Below are 24,348 nucleotides of genomic sequence, written 5' to 3' on the forward strand. Positions count from 1 at the left end.
GGGGACGACGACAACGACACTGGGGTGGCCTGATCTTTTTCCTACCTTGAATTTATTCTGCCTTTCCAACTTTCATTGTGGCATTTGGTTGAATCTAGAGCATAAAACCAATTTATTTTGCTCCTAGCACACATTGTTTCTCATAATCATCAGTCCTTTGTAAGGTGCAAGGAGAAGCTAATCTTTTTACTTTCAATATTGTTTCTCCGTTGGGACCATTTTTATTGGATTTTATTTTCAGGTATATTGCAAGCTTTCATCCTCTTTGATGGTAGGTCAGTGATGGTGTATAATTTATGTGAAAAGTTCAGTGTATTTGGTTCCTTTATTTTATTTTTGATGAGAGCTGCTCTGGCTTCAGGGGTGGAGAAGGAAGTCCATATAAGTACCCTGCAGTGTTCTCCTGTCTAAAGGGTAATGCACGTTATAGTCAGCTTACATTGTGCATATCTGAATTTCACTGTAGATAATCAGGACCGAAGAAGCTTGGATCTTAATTACCTTTTACAGTACTAGTGAGCCCTGAAATGTCAAGAATAGATACAGTACATAGCTTCCTCTCTCCCTGACTCCTTGGAGAATCAGAGGAGGATGTGTAGAAATCTGCCCCAAGAGTGTGTCGGGGAAGAACATTCTCTCACATTGCCTGCAGTAGTTGGGTGCAGGGAATGAGGTGAGCTGCTGCCTGTAAAACACCAGAATAATGAACTGTAAAGGTGACTTTATTCATCTCTTGGAATTTAGAGAGAAAAAGCAGTGCCTGTTTTTCTAGGCAGTTGCTGTTGTGGTTGCTGTTTTGAAGCTGCATCCCTTGCTGTGGAATTGTCAACCCTGGTGTTCGTTGGACATTGAGCTGGCTCTGTAATGACAGTTGTTCTGAAGATCTTCAGACTTTTATTATGCTTCATGGATTTACAGTGTAACCCTATGCATGTTTCATTGAAGAATGGGACTTACTCTGAAATAAATGTGCATATGTTTGCAGACTTAGATTACTTATCAAAATAATAAGTCAATATTTAAGATAGAAATTTCTTTAGTGAAATTCTCTAACTGTTGGATTAGCAGCCTCATATAACCAACATGCTTACAGCTAATTAATGCAAGAATGGGTTAAGACCATAGAGTAAGCTGCCAGGTCACTCCACCTCACCTTGAGAAGGGTGGTTATCAAGCCTTTGTTCTTCTCATTCCACCATGTGAACTCTACCAATAAGGAGGTCTTAAGATGCTCACTCCAAACTAAGACCCCATGGCTCAAGCAAGCTATCCTTGTTTTTCTATACAAATAATTTTGAAACATTTATCACTTTTGGAACCTGTGTTTTACTGACTATTCGTTCTTAACTGCTGTATGGAGAAGCACATAAATCTGACCTTGGTTTGTAAGTAAACCAATTTTAACCTACCAGTGTATGGTCTCTTTCTATGTTACGGGAAGAGGGGAACTTTGGAAGCAACTTAGAAGGTGCTATTTTAAAGGTCAAACAGCCTATATTTTTGCATTTGACTTTGCTGCATGTTTGTGATTTTTAAATCTCTGCTTGGTTTCTCTCACAAAAGAGCACTTGTCCCAAACCTGGATCTTGCCATCCAGATAATTAACCTATTTATACTCGTTTTTTATCTTTAACCAAGCAAACACCAGCACTAACTGAGACAGTACAAGTCTTTGCCTTCTTTGTGGTGCCACGTGCTGGGGGATGTAACAAACAAGTCAGAGGCTCAAGTTGTTATCCAGTCCAGCCACTCCTGGGTGTCAGGATGAGATCCTCATAGTATATGCAGTAAATACATTGTCCATGTTTTCTGACACTTGGTTTATAATTACTTGATTATAAAAACACAGGTTTTTCACACTGCAGATAACCTTATTTTAGGAGTGGTCTCATTTTGGTACTGCCATCCTTCTGAACACTGACTTCTATTTGCCTCCCCAAGGAAATTAGTCTAGCCAGATGCTACTGCAGATACTTTGTCTCCCTTCCCCCATCCTGTGTACCAGTGAGTTGCACTTGAGATCTTTTCTGCTTGTTTAGAAATTTCCACTTTAGTAATTTGCACTTCAAGCTCCTTGTCCATTTTCTTGGATTGAGATCAGCAAGGAAAGCATATGACATTATTTTCAACAGGGGGGAAAAACACCCCCAGCCACTTTCCATATATAGATCAAAAGAAATACTGCATGCCTTTTTAACTGAATTACATGAGAGAGAGTTAGTTACAGTTATGGCTTTGCCACTCACATTTGCAGCAGTAGGGTGAGCGAATGTACCTTTGACAGTGTAAGATGTTCAAGTACAGGTAGATCTATAATAATTACTTTTGCTGCTGAGTGCAGCAGGATGTACTGAATTCCTGGACTAGTGATTTATGGTAATTTGTTTGGTGCTTTTTGGAAAGAAACTCGGGTGCAATAATTTAGAAGACAAGCAAAGAAAAGTTAATACAGTATATGGATACAGATATATACATGTGTGCTAATTTATCTCTGCTTTCTTCTTCAGTGATTCCATTTTATGGGGTTGTGACGGACGGTTCTTAAAGCACATACTATTCTTTAGCAGATGCTGCATATCTTGCTGATTTAATCTGCCCTGGGTTGATTTTAAATGAAGAGTGTCATATAAACAATCAAAAATGTGTTGAGGGAGGAAGCCTTGGCTTGGGGAAGCTTTTGGGACTGACATGTATTCTGAAAATGGTGTGTTGGTACTATTGACAGGATGTTCAGAGGCCAACCTTCTGCTTTCTTAAAAATAAATTTTTTAAGTTGCTTAGAGCTATAGGTACATGAGGGCTAACCATTCTTTCCCCATAAAATTGTGATTGATATTTGAAGTGGGCGCATGTTGGTACAGATGCATTACAAGTAATACTTAGTTTGCTTTTAGTTAGCCAATCCCTCTCTTAAGACTGATTTATCAGTCACTCATTTTTGTACAGGGTATTTTACTGCTTATATAGAGCTACTATTCAAAAAGTCCTTCAACAACATTACATGTCTGGATTTCAAAGGCTTTCTAAATCAGAAATACACAGTCAGCAGTTTATTAATAGGCTTGCTATGTGTCAGGAACAATGTTCATTGAGAATACAAATGTCAGTGGTACCAGCAACCTGTGGTCTATTTTTATTTATAGGTGAAATGCAAGTAGCAAGTGAGTTAACTCTGCAGTAGCTGGCCAAATGAAAAGCGTATGTAAAGTCACTGAATTTATTCAGTGCTGAAGAGAACAGAGGTTCAGCAGGAGTTGGTTTAGGCTGCTCAGCTCCCTCTTGCTCAACCTCCCCACATAACAGCTGACTTGCGGGTAGCGCAGCCGCTTTCCTATATGTCCTCCAGCCTGCAGTTGGCCCCGGAGCTTCAACTCTGGATAATTCGGTCTGCATTGGAGAGAGAGCAGGGGACATAGCTGAAGAGCAGGTAAAACCAGGCGTTTAGAGGCTACTCCCACTTACAAAAATTTTGCTTATGCACACCGGGGCCTGGAATTTAACCCCCATGTAACTGGGGAGTCACCTGTATTGATAGAATTTGCATTAGGGAACGATATTATCAGACAAGCTTTTGAGTTTGTGTCGCTACTATATTAACCTTCTCTGCTTTATTCTAGCCTTCATTTAGGGATAGAAATTGCCTCTTTGCAGATTTAAGAAACTGCTGACTGTAGATAAAATCTCTTACATCCTTGCTCCTACATATGTGCTATACGCACATGTTCTAGAGGCCATGGGGTTCATGTATGAGAAAAGGTTCAGTGCACTTGCAGATTCTCTCCCCATATAAGAAAACTGCTATTGCTAATTCCAAACAAGCAGTGCCATTTAAAAGGAAAAAGAAAACTTGGAGTGAACTTGCTTGGGGGGTGGGGGGAAACCTTGGGTGAGAAAGGGTGAGAAATAAAATAAAATTCTGCCACAAAGCACAAGATCTGAAAGATCTTCTTTAAAAGAAACAGCCAGGCTAAAGACTGTCTCCCACTTTATTACAGGTTTGCTCAGTAGGAATAGATTTACAGGGGACCCAAAGATTCTTCACAGTACAACTCTTAATAGTGCTCTGCATTGAATTCTACACAGGAGACCCTGGGGCTTTTTTACTTTGAAATTTGTCTTCACAGCTGAATAAATAGCTATAGAGGTGGCAATTGTATTGTACCAGTCCAGCACTGCAGGGTGTGATTTCTTGTGAAAGAGAGCAAATGCAGTTAGTATAACCGCAATGTTTTGCTATTTATGCCTGTCTGTATTTGCAAGGAATATATTTTGGGAATAGAATTTCAGTTGGGGGAAAAATACAAAGGGAAGCTAACAGTTGGCCCTTAACCAAACTAAATCCCAAGGTGCCCTCTGTAGTTGACTAGCCATATGGCAGTTTGCTTTCGCAACTGCAGAAGCTGTCAAGCAGCCTGCACATAACATACACATGGAATTGCAGCGAAGATGACAAATGAGGGACTTGTTCCCATCATGTTTGTGCCTTTGCCACAGGAAAGTTTAAAAGAAATAAAAGTGCTATCTTCTCACATTTCATCTCCTAAAATACAAAGTCTGCTGAATAAATTCTGTTTCCAGTGCTGGAGCTTAAGGCAATGCAAAAATATACTGTATGGACTTTTCAATGCTACATTAGATCCCTGGATATAGAGAGAGCATAAGGAATACAATGAATAGGGGAAACACAGCGGCGTGTTCTGTTGTGTGGTTAAGTTACTGTGTCTGGTGCTGTTTTGTTTTGAATATAATTATGGAATTGAAGTAAACAGCCTCTCCTGCCCCTCCACCTCTTCTGCCACAAATCTTTCCAGCATTTTTGTGTTAGTGTGCAGCTAGCAATGCTTCTAGGGATGCTGTGTCAGAAGGGAAATAGGGGAGACTCGAGGCACTTCCAGATGGTCCATTCTGCCAGCTATATAGACTCATGTTCCAGTTTTCAAGTGAGGAGGGGGAGCAGAGTGCATGGAAGCACATTACCTTCCCCTTCTTTCTGCACTGTGCTAATTAGAGGTTTATAACCAGTGCCCAGATTAAGGCAGGGAAAATAGGGGGAATTTATCAAAAGGAACTTCCCAGAGTAGACCTTCATCACTTCCTTCTCGCCTAAACTCATGGAGAGCTGTAAATGGGATAAAGGAGATGGGGTCTGGCAGCTTTTCACTGACCCCCCTCGTACGTTTACATGCAATTAAATGAATACCTAAACAGATATCTGCAAAGTCTCTTGTCAGTTTCAAGTCAGATATTTAGTTGGTACAAGGGACAGGGCCTTCTCCATGGCCACACCCAAACTTTGCAACTTCATGTCCAAGGAGGTTCCTCTTACCATCTCCTTGTTGGCCTTTCACCGCAGTCTCAAGACTTTCACATTTAATACTTTCTTGGTCCTTTAGCGACTACTATAATTATGCAGTCTTTTTAGGACTTTCATTTTTGTTTTTCACTCCAGCTTATTATTTATTTATTTAAACTTCTGGCTTTTGTCTGTCTTTCCCAGTATATTGCTGCTTTCAGCTCTCAACACACTGCAACCATTGTGAATTAAAGCATTCTTCCTCCTGACCTCCATATCTCTTTCGATTGTTCTATTTATATTGCCCATATCATGGTTCTGACTACAGAAGGAAGCATCAAAATTATGAATTTAAAGTGTTTTCCCTTCCTATCGGTATATAATACCAGTAATAATAATAATTTATACCCCGCCCATATGGCCGGGCCTCCCCAGCCACTCTGGGCGGCTTCCAACAGAAATATTAAAATACAATAATTTATTAAACATTAAAAGCTTCCCTTAACAGGGCTGCCTTCAGATGTCCTCTAAAAGTCTGGTAGTTGTTTTTCTCTTTGACATCTGGTGGGAGGGCGTTCCACAGGACGGGTGCCACTACCAAGAAGGCCCTCTGCCTGGTTCCCTGTAACTTGGCTTCTCGCAGCAAGGGAATGCCAGAAGGCCCTCAGCACTGGACCTCAGTGTCCAGGCAGAACAATGGAGGTGGAGACGCTCCTTCAGGTATACTGGACCAAGGCCGTTTAGGGCTTTAAAGGTCAGCACCAACACTTTGAATTGTGCTCGGAAACATACTGGGAGCCAATGCAGGTCTTTCAAGACCGGTGTTATGTGGTCTCAGCGGCTGCTCCCAGTCACCAGTCTAGCTGCCGCATTCTGGATTAGTTGTAGTTTCCGGGTCATCTTCAAAGGTAGCCCCACATAGAGCGCATTGCAGTAGTCCAAACGAGAGATAACTAGAGCATGCACCACTCTGGTGAGACAGTCCAAGGGCAGGTAGGGTCTCGGCCTGCGTACCAGATGGAGCTGAATTTAAATATATGAATTTAAATTTCCTAGTCCGGGGATTCTCTTGTTTTCAGTGGCTGTAATAAATACGGTATACAAGGAAGTCGCTAAGTGGGAGCAATTGGACCGTAATCTAAAAAGAAGTTTTGTGCATTTGTAAAGCAAGAACTGTGCACAGTTGGTTTTGACTGTTTCTGCTGTAGCAGTTCCTGTTGCTGAAAAGACAAAACCACTGTGGCAGAGGAAGCTGTGATCGCATACCTTCACTTCTCCTTTTTTGCATATGTGTATTGCTACTATTGTGTTGCACATCTGTAATCTTGTTCCTTCTGTGATCATCTTTTCTGCAGTATCTTATTGTTTCCGTTAAGATATTTGAATGTGGCTGTTGCATTCTAAAGGCATTGACACTAATCTTTCCAAACGCTGATGCTGGAACTTTGCCCTCAACTTTTAGCCTTTGCTATTTCCATTCTGTTCTCAGTGTTTATTTACTGCTAAAGTCTACCTAGACGCTGTGTGGAAGTGTAGAACATGCATGCTCTGGTAAGTGGGTCATCCTTTCTTAGTAGTTGCACTAAGCTTTAATAATTCACACTTCTAATGGCATTTGCTCCTCTAATAACATTAAGTGGATTGCTGAAAGTGTGTGTTAAGCGTCAGCACAAACGTTAACTGGTTGGAAGAGTATGTATGAATTAGAATCATAATGGATATGATTTTTGTGGGATATTCAACTATTAAAGAAATCATTGCAGCAGTGCTTCTTGTTTTGAAATCTCTCCTCTAAAATAACATATTAATGTAGGCAATGAGAGTAACCTACCTAATAATATCTAAGTGTGAGAAATTTGTTATCTGTCAACATTGGTGCATACTGACCTCCTGAACTAATTTGTGAACCAGAACACCATTATCCTTCAGATTTCACACTTCTTCAATTTTTGTTATACTATTCTTGGGTCAAAAATGTAGGAAAATGCACAATATATATTTTAGGTCAAAATGTTTTTTAAATGATTACAATGAGAGAAAATACGTGTTTTATTATAAAATTCTATTTAAAATGGCTTAAATAATGTTTCTGTTAAAAAAAAAACCCCTCAGACTTAATTTAGAAACAGGAACAATTGTAAATGAAACTTACAGATGAACATGCAGAATTGATATACAGTGGAACCTCGGTTTATGAACACCTCGGTTTATGAATTTTCAGTTTATGAACACCGCAGACCCATCCGGAACGGATTAATTCACTTTCCATTACTTTCAATGGGAAAGTTCGCTTCAGTTTATGAACGCTTCAGTTTATGAACAGACGTCCGGAACCAATTACACCCATGTTTCAGTTTATGAACGCTTCAGTTTAAGTACTCCGCGGACCCGTCTGGAACGGATTAATCCACTTTCCATTACTTTCAATGGGAAAGTTCGCTTCAGTTTATGAACGGTTACTCTGCGGACCGTCTGGAACGGATTAATCCACTTTCCATTACTTTCAATGGGAAAGTTCGCTTCAGTTTATGAACGCTTCAGTTTATGAACAGACTTCCGGAACCAATTGTGTTCATAAACCGAGGTACCACTGTAGGCAGGAAATGGTCTGATCTGTTCACTCCTAGTGAAATGCTTGGGACCTTCTTTCAATGCTGGATATCCAGGTCTTGCTTCTGTCCTGTTAAACTTTTTACTTTCCAAAACTCTGGTAATTTTGAAAAACCTCAATGTTTTTCACTCAAACATTGAGTGTGGCTAGGTTTCTGAACTTTTGTAGTTAACTTACCTAGGGTGCACCTCTGTGTCGTATGTCACAATAATGAAAAGTGCACACATAGTCCCAGAGAGGGTAAGGTATCCCTTGTGGGTTTAAAAATGAAAAACAAGCAAACTTGGAAGCCTCATTGCACAAAATCCCTCTACTTATTTGCCTGTAATTTGGCAGCTCTCATCCCTTCAGAAGGGGTTACTACTCGTCGTCATCATATAGCAAACAACAAATAAACAAGACATATAAATAAAACATTTTAAACACAAGAACATTTGAAAATAGTCACATTAGTACAGCTAATAATTTCAAGGTTGCCAGGAACAGTATATTACAGCCATTGAATGCCTGGGTGAACATGAATGTTTTAAAATTCCTCCTGAATGTTGTTAATGGCATAATAAAAATGTCATCCCATCCTGCAAAAAAAAAAAAAAAGTTCCGTGATTTTCAGATTGCGGGCAATGGAGAAGGCCTCTGAAATCAATGGCTTTGTGTGTGTTCCCTCCTGTGGACATTCAATCTTTGGGATATGGTTCTCTATAAACTGTGGTAATATAAATTACAGAATGCAAACATTAAATGAACTGTTGAGAGTTCCAAACTCTGAGTGCTTAAAAGGGTTATCTACCAGTATTAAGGGTGAATTAGCCTCTCAAGGCTGTATAATTGGCCTGAATCTTTATTCATCACCCGCCTTGAACTGCAACTACTTACCTATTGGTCAGATAGGAATCTGTCTCCAGACTCCTGTCTCAGAAGTACTTGTGGTTGCATAGACTCCAACAAAATGTCTGCTCAAATGGTCTTTCTGCTTTAAAGTTCCAATACTTTGCTACTTCAGAGTGAGTACCAAATATCTGGATACTGTTTTTATCTTCCTCTGGTAGGTGCATGATGTGAAGGGCAGCAAATGAAATTAGGCCAAATCTTTAGCTGGCAAGATAGGGGTTGGCATGGCTGTAGGGCCAGGATCTGTTAATCATTCAACTACCCAATGCTGGTGGAATAGAATCCACTGGGTTGGTGAAATACACTCCGAGTCGAGTGTGAATTTCATGCTCTTCATCCAGCTTGTAGTAGCAATGAATGAAACTTTCCCCAAAACGTCTGCTATATATATACATTACACAAAGGGCCCCGCATGATTGGCTAATTCCGGCTGCTCCTGAGGCCAATCAGGTTGCAGATTCACTTCCTCCAGAAGCCTGATTGGTTGCTCCTGCAGGCCAATCAGGTTGCTGATTCACTTCATCCAGGAGCCTGATTGGGCTCCTGCAGACCAATCAGGTTGCTGATTCACTACCACCTGGAGCTGGATTGGGTGGCTCCTGCGGACCAATCAGACTGCTGCATTCTGGATTCTATTGTTCTAGGATTCAGCTCAGTACATAACAGTTGGACTGAGACAAACCCATTTCATGGGAATCAGCCCCTGCTGAACCTTGTTGTGGTGCAAGCCAAACTGGCAAGGTCTTACTGGGCGACCGGGGTAATTTCAGCCAGGCAGAGACCCCCAACCCGAGCTTGGGGGTTCCATGGCCAATTCCCCCTCAGGCTCCTTAAGGGCTCCCCTTTTACTATGTCGATCCAGCCCAATGCCATTTTTGCCCCTATACAAAGTCTTCCACCTAACAAAGAAATCCATAATTTTTACTGAGGGAAAGTGGGGGGGGGGGAACCCCAGTCACGGGCCAGTCAGGCTGGGAGAGAAAAATCATTTCCAGCCCTGTCAACCAGCTACCCAAATTGCATGGTGAAGGCTCTAACCCGAGGGTGGGCAGGTGGGAATCCTGTGGGGCAAAATGTCCCTAAACTCCAGAATGGGGAAGTCTTGTAAAGGCTTCTACCTCCTCCGTCTCCCTTTGCAACCCATAGTATTCTCCTGCAGGCCCAAGCAGAGATCATGGTGTAGGCAAATATGTTCCTATTTGCTTCTCATTGGCTCACACACCACTGGGCAGAGGGGGCCAGGAACTGTACACTCCTAATAATAAAAGCATGGTGTAGTGATTAGAGTTGAGCTAGAACTGGGGAGCCCCAGGTCTCTATGTAGGCATGTAGCACAGATGACCTTGGGGTGGTCTCTCTGCCTCAGCCTAAGCTCGCAATGACCCTGAGCAGAATAAATAGCAAGTGGGAGAACCATTTAAGGCACCTCAAGTTTCCCCCAGAGAAACTGGGGGATATAAATGTTTCACTGTGCCGCTAGAGAGGGTAGTTCTATTGCAACTAATCACAAGGTTTACATTTCCTTGATGAGGCAAAGAGATGATGGAAAGCTAATGACTATTGGAGATAGACAAGTTTTGAAAGGTTTTTGGATGGCATTAGCCTGAAATGTCAAACCTCTTTGAAGTTCATTGATCCATGTGACATTTTGTTTTGGTCTTCCTTAGATGGTGTATTGCAGTAAAAATGTACTTCAGAAATAGACAGATTTTTATTGGACAGAAAATGATCGAGAGAATTGGTGTGTCTAAAGCTGACTTTAAGATTGGAAGGCAGCAAAATGATTAAAATAGCAACATTTTAAGCAGTGGGGTGGGGGAGAGAGAAGGAAGTTAAAGGCAAATGTGGTTGTAGGAAATGTTTAGATGTATGCAAGTACTGTACATCTTTTGCCACACCTGAGAGGAAAACCCCTCAAGCCATCTAGTATTTACTGATTTATGGTCATTTGTGAGTCTTTAGTGCTATCTTTGCTTATCAAACAAAAATTTTCTGTAATTAGCTAGTTCATTTTGTGTGTGTTAACAACAACAACAACAACAACAACAACAACAACAACAAATGCATAACCATTCTTTCTGTTCTGGTCATTTCTTCATCAGAGGGCAAATGGGCAAATCTCTCTCTCCTCTCTGAGTTTTCCCAGAAATTTTGTGAAGGTACGTGTTGCTGTTTGCAATTGACAGTCCTTCGAAGTCTGCTTGCTTACTTTTTAATAGTGACAGAACTTTTGATCCTGTAATCTAGTCATTGCAGAAAGGGATCAGTGGTCCTGTGTTCACAGCACAGTATTCTGTACTGTAGAAGTAAACATGTTTTGTGTTACATTTTTGTGTGCTTTAGTTTGCCTAACTAGTGTTGCAGTTTAGTAATAAAGTGGTTACTTAAAAGTGCGTGAAAAGAAACTGTTATATATTTCTAATTATTTGAACTGTTTTGCATTGCTCTTGCAGTAGATGCTCCTAGACAGTTTAATATTATATCTCAATGCGGTAACTCCTTGAGGCCCATCCTGCTGAGTATTCCAGTTTTGTGTGGCATCCACTAAATACGAATTTTTTGTGTCAGATTTGATTTATTATTAAAGCGTACTTAAGTAATGACAATGGATTTCTGCAGAATAAAGGTGCATGCCAGTACTGGCATGGGTTGTTTTAAATTATTTTTGATGTTTTAATGCTGTAACCTGCCCTGGAACCTTACAGTAAAGGGTGGGTAATAAATAAAAATAAAAAATAATACTGAGTTCAGTTGTCATGGCTATTCAGTAAATTACAATGTGTGTGTGTGTGTGTGTGTGTGTGTGTGTGTGCGTTTAATTGCATTTATAGCCCACCTTTCCCCTAAAGAGCCCAAGGTAGTGCACATACCCCCCTGTTTTATCCTCACAACAACCCTGTGAGGTAGGTTAGGCTGAGAATGAGTGACTGGCCCAAGATCACCCAGTGAGCTTCATGGCTGAGTGGGGGATTTGAACCCTGGTCTCCTAGGTCATAGACTAACACCAAAAGTATGATCAGAAAATACATTAAATTTAACAGATTAAGAGACAATGAAATATCTATAAAGCAATATGCCTATTAATCATTTTAAAAAGGTCACTTTTTGCATGTGGTTTTTTTCTGCATAAGATGCTTCTGATTTGAAAATTGGCATGTGCTAAGGCTGCAGGTGTATCTTTTCCTCTATATTAGAATCAGGGTACCAGCTACCTGTGCCTTAGTTCTCTGCTCCCCTCAAGTAGCAGATTACAGTGGTATCTTGGTTTACGGACTTAATCCATTCCAGAAGTCCGTTCTTAAACCAAAGCATTCTTAAACCACGGCGTGCTTTCCCATAGCAGCGGGGGACTCAATTTACAAATGGAACACACTCAACAGGAAGCTTAACATGTTCTTATTCCAAGGCAAAGTTCAGAAACCAAAACACCTACTTCTGAGTTTGCAGCGTTCTTAATACAAGTTGTTGATAAACTAAGCTGTTCTTAAACCAAGGTACCACTGTATCTGTTTGTCTTCTGCTAGGTTTTCTTTATTGGCGAAGCTGGAATTTTAAGGCCAAACTAGAGACAATAACTTGTCTTTGCATTTGGCATCCAGGTTTTAATGCAGATAAGCTGGAAGGCTGATAAAAACCCCTTTGTTCTCTGTGCTATTTGATATTTTTCCAATAGAAAATCAACTGGGGAGGGGAGGAGATTTTCCCTAGGACACAGCAGAGAGGAAATGGCTATATTTCCCTTTTGCACTTATGAAAATTCTGATAATCATCAGGTCCTCCCAGTGATTCAGTTGCACAAGAAACACACACACATATGCACATTAATTGCAAAGGCACAGCTTAATTAATGTCATATCCGCTTTGGCTCTTAGAAAGCAGACCCCACTTTGGTGATTTTGTGCACATAAGCTAAGGAGCTTCTGTATACAGTGGAACCTCGGTTTATGAACACCTCGGTTTATGAATTTTCGGTTTATGAACGCCGCGGACCCAACTGGAACGGATTAATTCATTTTCCATTACTTTCAATGGGAAAGTTCGCTTCAGTTTATGAACGCTTCAGTTTATGAACAGACTTCCGGAACCAATTACACCCATGCTTCAGTTTATGAACACTTCAGTTTAAGTACTCCGCGGACCCGTCTGGAACGGATTAATCCACTTTCCATTACTTACAATGGGAAAGTTCGCTTCAGTTTATGAACGCTTCAGTTTAAGTACTCCACGGACTGTCTGGAACAGATTAATCCACTTTCCATTACTTTCAATGGGAAAGTTCGCTTCAGTTTATGAACAGACTTCCGGAACCAATTGTGTTCATAAACCGAGGTACCACTGTAGCAGGTTTTCTCTTGGGCTCCTTGATAGGAGTATGTGCTGTAGCTCATGCTGCATTTTTTTAGCAGGTCGTTGCTATTTCTGTATACATCTGTGGTCCTATGTTCTATATGGGGTACAGTTGTTAGGAGTGTGATAAGGGCTGAGCCAAGTGATGGCTGGAATGTGAAGGTTGTGTTTGCATGAGAGAAGCAACATGTAAGCAGGAGCTATTGCTATAACTGTTGAGGACAAAGGAAGGGGCAAAAGATTAGAAAGTTGCTATGCCTTATGCTTAAACCAGAGGAAGCTAGTAGAAGGAAGCATTGTCATATGGACATATCTGCCCTTTCCCTTGTAAGTGTATAAATACTCAAACATATTTGGGGTGCCACCCTTCAGCTACTTGCTGGTTGTGGTTGTGTCGCACCAGCCTTGCAGTGCTTAAATAAATGTCCTGTTTGGCTGACAATTTGATTCTGTTGACCATTCCAGGCAGCCCAGTTGAACCCCGATATTTCCCTAACCACTGTATTATATCCCCAAATATCTGAGAATGCTGAGCTCACCTAGAAGATAAAATATTGCCACAATAACTTAAGATCAAATTAAAAATCAACTACAGAATCTTTGGTGTGGACAGACAAAAAAAGAGTAAATTTCACTAGTTTCTTGCTAGCTGTCTTTGCTTTATTTTGATGCAATTTGCACCTGATTCCTTAACATTTTTAATATCCTGACCTACAGGCTTAAGTTACAGGTAGGTAGCCGTGTTGGTCTGAGTCGAAGCAAAATAAAAAAATTCCTTCAGTAGCACCTTAAAGACCAACTAAGTTTATATTTTGGTATGAGCTTTCGTGTGCATGCACACTTCTTCAGATACACGGCTTAAGTGTAGTCTCCACATGCTTTATTGTGATATGCTCTGATTTATTAATGGGTTTTGAAGAAATGCATTTTTAAAAATCACTCGTGTTTTTTAAAAAGTTAGTTAAGCCCTTAAGAGATCTTCATACTTAGATATTTTCTGCATGCTTAACAGAACAGTAAGTCCTCTAATTTAAGAACAAATATTAATTTAAACACTGATGGATGTCTTGGTGGCAAATTGTTAATCATACTTAGTTGTCCTCAGCTGCAAATCACCATGCTATTCTTACTCATTTAACTTCAACATTTGTTTTCCTTTCAGTAGTTTCTATTTTTAACAAAGAAAACAATACTACTGAGTAAAGAAAACAATTTTGAGATTTGTATTTTGCAGTTGTCACAAATGAACAAATTGCTTAGAAACTTTGTATATAGTTAATGCTTGACAGACATTCTGTGATTACACAAAGTAATTAGTCATCTTCTAAAATAACCCAGGGCTGGAGACTCATGAATTTAGTAGCATGTCATTTGAATGTCTTTGGTCACAGTTCTGAAACTTAATATTTTGATTAGTCATTTGCAGCAAATACATAAAATTTGAGATGCAGACATTAAGAAATGCCAAGCAAACTAGGTTAAAGATGGCCAATTCAATGGTAAAACTAGGCATGCTTTGAGAGCCTCTCTTGAATATACAATGGAAGATAAGTATTCTGAATAAATAATAACATAATTAGTAATTGTGTGAATAGCTTTTAAAAAGAAAATATAAAGTATGATTATCAGGACAGATAGTAACTTTGGTTAGTACTGTACTAAATTCAATGTGCAAAGGATCGGAATATCCTGAAATAGTTCTTGCTACTTATACCTTGCTACTTATACCATTGCCTATCTACAAAGTGATTTTCCTCCATTCATTGTGAATACTACATTGGAGCCAAGCAAACTGTACCCTTGTATTATGATGATAGTCTATCCCTGGATATTTTAAATTGGAGGGCAGAAGGCCAAAAGCAGGTCAATCAAATGGGGAGCCACAATCACATGTTGCAGAATATTTTGTTAATGACTACTGCCCATTCCTGTTGGTGAAAAATAAAGCATTATACGGGGGAGACAACAAATGGTGAGAAGTAAACCTACTCACCATTGCAGATGCTGAGTGGCCATGGCACCGCTAGCAGAAACTTGACTGGTTGCTGCAGGTGGGGGCTATCTCTTCTTCCAGTATTGAAAATCTCTCAAGAGGACCAGTGTTCCCTCTTACCTTAATATCCAAGCAGGAGCCAAGTTTGGGCAGGATGAGGGTGGGATTTGAGGGGCAATATAAATCACTGAAGACTAGATTGTACAAAGGTGAGGTGCAAGTACAGTATTGTACAGTTTGCAAAATTGCAATTGTACAAATAGCTTCAATAAATAGAGTTTATGCTGGGGGAAAAAAATTCTGAGCTTCTGTGGTCTATCCACTGGTAACCTTCCAGTTCAATGACTGCAATGCAATGCACTGTACATGGGCTGCGTTTGACAATAGTCCAGAAACTTCAGCTGGTGCAGAATATGACAGCTAAGCTGTTTAGAGGAACTGTGTGCTCTGATTGCACTATGCTATTCATTGCCCATCTGCATTGGCTGCTGATTCTTTTCTGGGCCCAATTCAAGGTGCTATATTAACACTATAAAGCCCTGCCTGACCTGAGGCCCAAGTACCTGGCAGAACATCTCTTTTGCGTATGCATCTACCCAGGCCTTAAGGTTGCTGTAAGAGACTCTCCTCCACGTGCCAGTGCCTTCTGAGGTGTGAAAGCTGGCAACAGGAGAGAAAGCCTTCTCAGTGGTGCCCCCCTCCCTCAAATCTAATGATAGGACTGGCTCTATGAGTACACAAAACCCACCTAATGGCAAGGGATATTGGTGACTAATCCCTTCAACAGGAATTTCCACAGTTAAAGCTGCACTGCTGTGTTGGATTTCTGCTGGGTGTGATCAAAGCAACCTGTTCCTGCCAACTGCAATTGAGAACGTTGGCCATGTATGAAAATAAACCATGTTTTATGTTCAGGAACATTTGCCATTGTAATGTTGAACCACCAGGCAGGGTAATATTTACATCTTAGTAAAATAACATGTATTTTTCCATCACATATGTCATAATTAAATCCCCAGTCACTCCTTATTTGCCATAGGTATGCCAAGTCTTGGTATCACAGGTTTTAGATCTAAAGGAACTTTTCTTGTCCAACATTCTTCTTTTATTTATAAAATGTGACTTCCTTTCGTAAAATATCAGGGTATTGTGCAATATGTATACAGTATAATGTGAAAACATAAGCAGACACTGCTTTCCTCTTTGTTTGAGGCTGCCTGGAATAAACCACTTTTTGTACCTTATAGGAACATTTGTCATGTTCCTGAAAAACAAATTTGTTGAATCTCTAATAATGAGAATGGAATATTATTACCTTCTATCAACCAAACAGGTATTCTTGCTTCCTTAACTCTACAAACTGGATTGTTGTCCTTCCATTTTCCCACAGTTAGGTTTTTTTCAAGTTCCTTTGTTCTGATGTATCAGCAAAATGATAAACAAGTGATTGATTCATTCTGAGTTATAGGTACAGTATGTTTTTCCCCCCTGATTGTAAAACATTTTGGACTATCAGAAAGAGAATGCATCCCTTTATTCCAGTAGGAGGTATAAGTAACTTGAAAGAGCTAAGCCGGGTTGTACACCTGTGCTATTTTTTGATGACTATTTGCATTAACTGCAAGAAAAACATGCAAAGTATTGGAAATCTTCCTTGTTGACAGCACGGTCTCATGTTCTGCAATCTAAGGCTACTTCATGTAATTTGACAAGATAAACACTTAACACACTCCTCATTTTGTGTTTCCTACACAGTTTGTCCATCTGTTGATTTTATCTATATAGTCTTACTATACCTACTTGGTGTTTTTTTTTAATCGGTTGATATTATCAGTAATCTTTTAGGATTATTTTATGTAAATCACTTAGAGGCCTTTTATTATTAAACAGTGTATAGTCTGGTTAAATAAATAAGATTTAAGCAGAAGATCCTGAGCCCCAAACCTGAATGGCTTGACAGTTCAGGGCAGTAACTGCATAATCAAAAGGTCATGGAAGTGCCCCTTTTGTTAAGGTGTGTTGCAACAACAACAACAGAAGTTACACCATTTAAAGCATAAAATTCTATATCCTACAAAATGATGCCTGTTGAGCTAATATCTTGAAAATTCATCAAAGTCATCTGCCTGATTAGGTCTTACCATAGCTGCCAAGTTTTCCCTTTACTCGCGAGGAAGCCTGTTCAGCATAAGGGAAAATCCCTTTAAAAAAGGGATAACTTGGCAGCTATGGGTCTTACTAATGTCGTTAAATTTCAAACTGAGCAAATTACCACGGGTTCAGCAAGTTTAAAAGTGCTAAAAATTGACATGTTGATCTTTTTAAAAAAAATATTGAAGATTTTTAGGTAGAAAATATAACAAAAACACAGAAAAATAAAGAAAAAAAGAAAAATACAAAAAAGCAAAAAGAAAACAAAACAAAATACAAAAAACCCAATCTTGTTAATATCGTATCATCGACTTCCCCGTCCCTCCCTTCCCGAATCTATTTTAAATCCCATTATACAGCTTTCACAATGTTTGCAAAATAATTCGACAATTACAAATCTTATTCTTCACTCAATATATCTTACTCAATTTTAAACGACATCTTAACTTCTTCTAATTATATCCCTTAGCCTTTAATTTCTCCCTAAACAAATATATCGTTTTCCCAAATCTTCCTTCTTCATATGTATTTACAATTCCTCTTAAATCTTCCCCTCCCTCCCCTGGGTAACAATTCCCTCTATTCCCCAACCGGCTCCTTAATCCTTTCCATTTTCAGACCTCTTTAAACCATCCATTAATTGATATTCCATAAAAAAATTTCACCCCACACCCCCTCTTAACCACTCCAACCCACACCATTCGCCTCTCCTCCCCTTCTGTTGTTTTGAGTCTTCAGCCAGTCTCCCTCCCACATCTTCATTTCCCTTGTCCCCTGTTATCATCCATCTTCTGTCTGGATTGTGTCCCCCTTCTCTCACTAGAGAGGCACAAAACCAGATCCAATCATCTTCATCTACCACAGCTTGATTGTCTCTAACTGGGGCCTGATCTCCCTCTCTCACTGGAAAATCAGGACCCCAAGTTCCATCTTGATCTGGAGATCCTTGAGTCAAATAAATGTCTTTCGCAGCTTCTCTCACAGGTTGCTCTTCAATCTGCTGCTCCTTCTTTTCTTCTTCTTGTAGATTTTCATTATTGTTGTCTTCTTCCTCCTGCTGCTGTGACTGTAAATTTTCCATTAGGGGCTGTGAGTTTCTATTACAGTTACACATTTCTTGAGTCATTTCTTGGATAAATTCCAAAATGTACTGTAAGCTGTTCTCTTCTGACTGTCGGTTGGGTGTTTTGTCTGGCTGCATCCTTTGTCTTCTCATATTACAATGGAAGGCATATGTTATAGTTCCTGGGGTGGTGCTATATTCTTTTATTATATTTTGTCCAAAATAAATCCTTTCTTTTGTTTCCAAGGTCTGGAAACTTCCTAAATTCCAAAGTCTCTTAGAAGTCAAGTTAATATGTCGATAGTATTGTGGCTAAAAGTCAAAAGTTCACCATTGTTGATACATTCTTTCCCTTCGTAGCCTCGCTGTTTCAGCTGGTCGCGGCTTCGAGGGTCTTGTTCCCAGATAAAAGGGCGGGGATTGTACTCCAATCGTATTTTGCAGAGGTCAACAATTAAAATATCTTCTCCCCTTGGCTCTGCCGCCTAAGGGAAGGGTTCAAGTTAACTTTTTTATGAGAGTTCGTAGCCTCCTTCAAACAACGCGGCTGCAGGCTAGTTAGCTGCAAAGTGGTTATATCGGGGGGGGGGAGCGACCTCCGTTTCCTTTTTTAACTCCCCTCCCGTGACCAAATTTTTTCTAATTTCTTAAATCAATCTTGCATCCATTTACTCACGGTCGAATTCTATTTTTGGAGGTATCTGCCTCTTCATTGTCTTTGGATTGGAGCTTTTCGCCGCCGAGGTAGCAGAGTACCCAAGGCTCCGTCACGATGAGTCTGCTCTCGGGGCTCCAAAAAGGGGCTTTCCGGGCAGCGACCGTAACTTCAAGGAGCACGGCTGGGAAATCCAGGACCCCAAAACACTCTATCTGGGGGTTCTCCGGGTGGTCGCAGCGCTCACGCGACTCACCCCCTCCTTGGCGGCGATGGGGGCCTTGGAGACCGAGACGCTCCCCGCCGAACGACAATGGCGGGAGACCGGAAGTCGACATGTTGATCTTTTTCATTGCTGTTCATACTGTCTGATATACTATATATTTCTTTCCCATTTTGGTTGCCGTACCAACTGACCTATCCCTCAGGACTTTCTAACAGTCTAAGCAGGTGCAGTGAGGATTTAGAAACACGTCGATAACACAGGAATCTGCTTGGTTCTGCAGAGTCACCTGTTGGGCTGTAAAGTTTCCATTTTACTTGCTGCATTTAAAGCTCCTTTTCAATTTGTGCTACCATGTTTACTTTTCAACCTAATTTCCCCCATTTAAAGAGTCAGTTGACTCATTTTACATGTATGTGAAAGTACCGGTAAGCAATGTGTCTTCCCATACCATAGGTGTATGTGGATACAAGCCATTGAGGTTCCCCAAAAGCAAGGAATTGCATAGATGGAGAACAGAGGTAGTTACTGTTTTTCTTGTTTTTAATTTGATTTCCAGATGATAAATTTAGGATTGCACTCTTAGGGGGGCCCTGTAACAGGGCATAGTAGCGAAGGCAGTTTCTAAAGCATGTTCAGTCCTAGCTGATTGCTAGATGAGTTTAAACCTTTAAAAAAAAAAAACTTTTATAAATTATTATTATTATTATTATTTATTATTTTAATGTTTTTAGAGTTAAAACCATTCTTATAGTAGCAGACTCTCCTGAGCCTGCAAATAGCACTGCAAACATTTTGTAGCTAATAGTTCATTCCTTTTACTTTTTGAAGTTATTCTGCCCGTGCCTAGAGCAGTGACACATAAACTTAAATATCTAACTTTTGGCATTTATAATCCTGTGAGAAGTACAGTTTGTTCAATTCTCAACTTGCTGTTTAAGCAGTGACTAAGATAACATTTGGAATTTATTCAGTTTATGACTACTTCCCTCTGATTGTAGGATGTACAATTCTAGAGGAAGTTCAGCTGGACTAGAACAGGATTCTTTTTATGTCATTGAATCCAACCCATTTAGTAAGTTTTGACTAATGTGTGCACCCACCCAAAGTGTAATTAATCACAGAAACCTAAAGCAAATATCTTGTGTGTTTATACACTTAGAGGCTTCTAAAGGCTTTAGCCAGCCACCTCTGTTGTATGAGGAGCAGTTGACAGAATCTTTGTTCTTTGCTTTTAGGGCTACATTCTTTCTTTTCAATAATAATAATAATAATAATAATAATAATAATAATAATAGTTTTCATTAAATATGTTCTTTGTTTACAAAAGTACTGCGTTGTCATGCAGTATACCAACCATGCCTTAGGCCACCCCCAACCTCTCACTTAACAAGGAAATATAACAAGCAAATAGAAAGAGAACCTACGCAAGTGATGTTGACTCTAACCCCCCTCCCCCAAAGTAAAAGAATATAAACTTTTAAGGCTACCTTCTACTGTCATGCAGGCTGTGAAGATAAACACCGGCAGCAAAACTGAGAAGGGAGAGATAATTTCTGTGCACTGCAAAGTGCCTCTTATAGTTGTTCTCCGGGGGGGGGGGGGGAATTTCAACAACAACAGCTGCAAAAGTTTGACCTGAAGACCACCATTACACTTAACACAGTTAGTAATGCTGTGTTCTCCTGCCTTTTGTGGTGGGTAGGCTTTAAAAGTTCCAGGTACTGATGTAGGTAGGGGATATAGGTATGTGGGTGCATAATTTTTGGGTAAGCAAAGGATTTCACGGTTGCTCCTGTAAACTGCTGTTGCCTTAAATATGTCAGTAGCCACGTAAGGGCACCATGTTCCTTATGGTTGCTCCTTCCATATTCCAAGAACTTGTATGAGTTGAAGCCTTTCTGACGTTATTAGAGTGGCTTACAAAAATCAGTATCAAAGATGGTCTCTGTTCTCAATCTAAAATGACATGACACATGAAAAAGGAATGGGAGAGAGAATGATATATTTAAGTTTAAATGTATATTATGTGATAAGATGATTGCAGTATGAAACTAATTACCATATATTCAACTGCACATAATAATATGAATTGCATTTTTTAAAAAATAGCACGTAAAACAAACTGGACTAGTTGGTTCTGGTTTATCAGACCAGACACAGCTGAAAAAATGGCAAATACCGGTAATTCTTTAAAAGGAAAAACAAAGCCTAGAAACTATTGAACCAAGCAAATGCCTGCTGAAATTAGTCTCGTAGCCCTTATGAGAAACCCTCAGATATGGATTCTAATGTATTTTGGTCTACAAATATACACAATGGTATGAGGACTAGCAATGAAACACAGCTTTAATCTACAGAGTGACAGTGTGTACAGCAGTTTCAAGCCTTCCTCTGCTGTAAAAGCCCATGTGACCTTAGGACATCTCCACAAGTTATTTTTAAAATATTAGTAACCCATAGAAAAGAATGGTTATGTCTCCAAATTGTCATCCACTATGGCAAGCTGTTTCTCATGTCTAAGGCCTGTTGTTGCAATGCCTAGTACCCACTGTAGTTAGAAGAATCATGGTTTTAATGGCTTGAACTGAAGTACAGTGGTACCTTGGTTCCCAAACTTAATCCGTTCCAGACGTCTATTCCAAAACCAAAGCGTTCTAAAACCAAGGTGTGCTTTCCCATAGAAAGTAATGCAAAATGGATCAATCCGTTCCAGACTTTTAAAAACAACTCCTAAAAGAGCAATTTAACATAAATTTTACTATCTAACAAAATCATTGATCCATAAAATGAAAGCAATAATCAGTGTACTGTACTATAAAATAAATAAGACAGTATTGTAGATGATAAAAATTAAAATTATTATTATTTTCTTACGTGCAGTGATGATAGTCATTGTTTAGATGTTTTTTTTTATCCATTTCTGCAGTCACATAATCAATCAGTAGCTGAACTGGGTTCCACACAGTCACAAAAACAAACTCACAAGCCACAGTCGGAAAAGCGAAGTCACAAGCCACAGTCACAAGTCAGTCCCATAAAACGAAGAACAAGTCGCACCAAAAAAATGAAAAATCCACACAAACGCAAAAAATAGCAAAAACAAAAGCTCCAGATATCATCTCTGTGTTGCGTGGGTGCTTAGGACTCCACAGCCGACACTCAACAGAAAGCCTCTGATTAGCAGCGGGGGACTCAATTTACAAATGGAACACACTCAACAGGAAACGGAACATGTTCATTTTCCAAGGCAAAGTTCACAAACTGGAACACCTACTTCCGGGTTTGCAGCGTTCTGTTTCCAAGTTGTTCATAAACTAAGGTGTTCTAAAACCAAGGTACCACTGTAATAAATAGCGGAGCAAAATCATTGCACAGCAAATGGTACACTGGCTGATACAGAGAAAGGTGTTCCCTCAGGTTCTAGAAATCTATAACCCATCGATCTGCTTGCTATGATGAACTGTTGGAGTCAATATACCGTATTTTCCCATCTATAAGATGCCCCCATGTATAATAAGCCCCCTATTTTTGGGGACCCAGATGTAAGAAAATGGGGGGGGGGGCGGAGATCGCCCCGTGTATAAGATTCCCCCCAAGTTTTGACATCATTTTTTTAGGGGAATAACCTAGTCTTATACACTGAAAAATACGGTAAATACTTGCACACAAAATTATGCCCACGCTTATATTGTTACTAATGCACATTTTTGGAAATGTCCATAATTGCACGGGAGTGGAACATTTTATTGTGTTAACCCTAACTACTTAAAATAAACACACTGCTTTATGTTGTAGTAGCAGCCAAGAAAGGAACACAATGATTTGATTTTTAATGACCTTGATTTGAAATAACTAGCCAGACTGTTTGTGTTGGGGTGTCCCAACAAGTTTTGTTTTGTAATTGCTTAAATACTTAGTTCCAATAAGGTTATTAAAATACAACACTTGGTATTGGGTAGTGTTTTTTGGGGGGGGGGAGGGGTGCAATTTAATAATGCAATCCTATTCATGTCTCAGAAGTAAGTTCTATTTAGTTCAGTGCTGCTTCCTTCCTGGAATGAGTGTACAGCATTGTATTATAAAACCATATTTTGAAACAGTAGGCAATTTTATTTCCATTAAAAAAAATATTCTTGCTGTTCTGCTTTTGGAGGCTGGTGAGGGGGAAGCACTGTGTTTTATTATTAATCCTCTTGCATACAAAACCCAGTACAGTATATCACTATGTGTTGATTTTCCTTGTGGTCTTATCATTGCATCAAACAAGTAACTACATTAAACAAGTAACTACTTGTTTCCAAACTTTAAAAAGGTTAAGTCGCATTTAATTTTAGATGTTTACATGCTTATAACCTCTGACTTGAAGCCTTGGTTAGCCCTCTTCCCTAGTGCTTCAGCATTGCCAGTCATCAGATTAATTATGGTTCATATACCAGAATTAAGTACGTGCAAGAACAATGAATATCATTAATTTTAAAGGGGAAAAAAAGCTTCTCTTTGAATATTTATAAATACTCATATTTAAGCTTTGTTTATTTTAAAAATGGATTTTATCTTCTGTTGTTGTTTAATTTATGTTGTTGTTTAGTCGTTTAGTCGTGTCCGACTCTTCGTGACCCCATGGACCATAGCACGCCAGGCACTCCTGTCTTGCACTGCCTCCCGCAGTTTGGTCAAACTCATGTTCGTAGCTTCGAGAACACTGTCCAACCATCTTGTCCTCTGACGTCCCCTTCTCCTAGTGCCCTCAATCTTTCCCAACATCAGGGTCTTTTCCAAGGATTCTTCTCTTCTCATGAGGTGGCCAAAGTATTGGAGCCTCAGCTTCACGATCTGTCCTTCCAGGGAGCACTCAGGGCTGATTTCCTTAAGAATGGATAGGTTTGATCTTCTTGCAGTCCATGGGACTCTCAAGAGTCTCCTCCAGCACCATAATTCATTTTAATTTATATTCTGAACTAATTCTTGTAAAAACAGCAGGAGGACTCCAAACTATGAGTGATTTTAATAAAACTATGAGTGATTTTATTTCATAGATGATTTTTAAAGAGGTAAATGACAATATGCATGCAAAACAAAAGAACCTGCAAGATAGTTTTATTAGCCATTCTAGGAACA

At 39.7% G+C, this 24,348-nt stretch overlaps 1 protein-coding gene across 2 annotated transcripts in view; it reads left to right on the forward strand.

Moving 5' to 3' along the window:
* MCTP1 (multiple C2 and transmembrane domain containing 1) overlaps window positions 1-24,348 on the forward strand; it is a 174,594-nt gene that overhangs the window by 9,630 nt on the left and 140,616 nt on the right. Inside the window, exon 1 of one of the 2 annotated variants that reach the window (XM_060280195.1) lies at window positions 6,650-6,844. The exons of the other annotated variant lie outside the window; for it this stretch is intronic. Coding sequence (XP_060136178.1) covers window positions 6,833-6,844 — 12 coding nt within the window. The 5' untranslated portion in view covers window positions 6,650-6,832. Of the gene's footprint in view, window positions 1-6,649; window positions 6,845-24,348 lie in introns of those variants that run through there. 2 annotated transcript variants of the gene reach the window in all.

The sequence above is a fragment of the Zootoca vivipara genome, chromosome 11 (assembly GCF_963506605.1).
Source record: "Zootoca vivipara chromosome 11, rZooViv1.1, whole genome shotgun sequence".
In the NCBI taxonomy this organism is placed as follows: domain Eukaryota; kingdom Metazoa; phylum Chordata; class Lepidosauria; order Squamata; family Lacertidae; genus Zootoca; species Zootoca vivipara.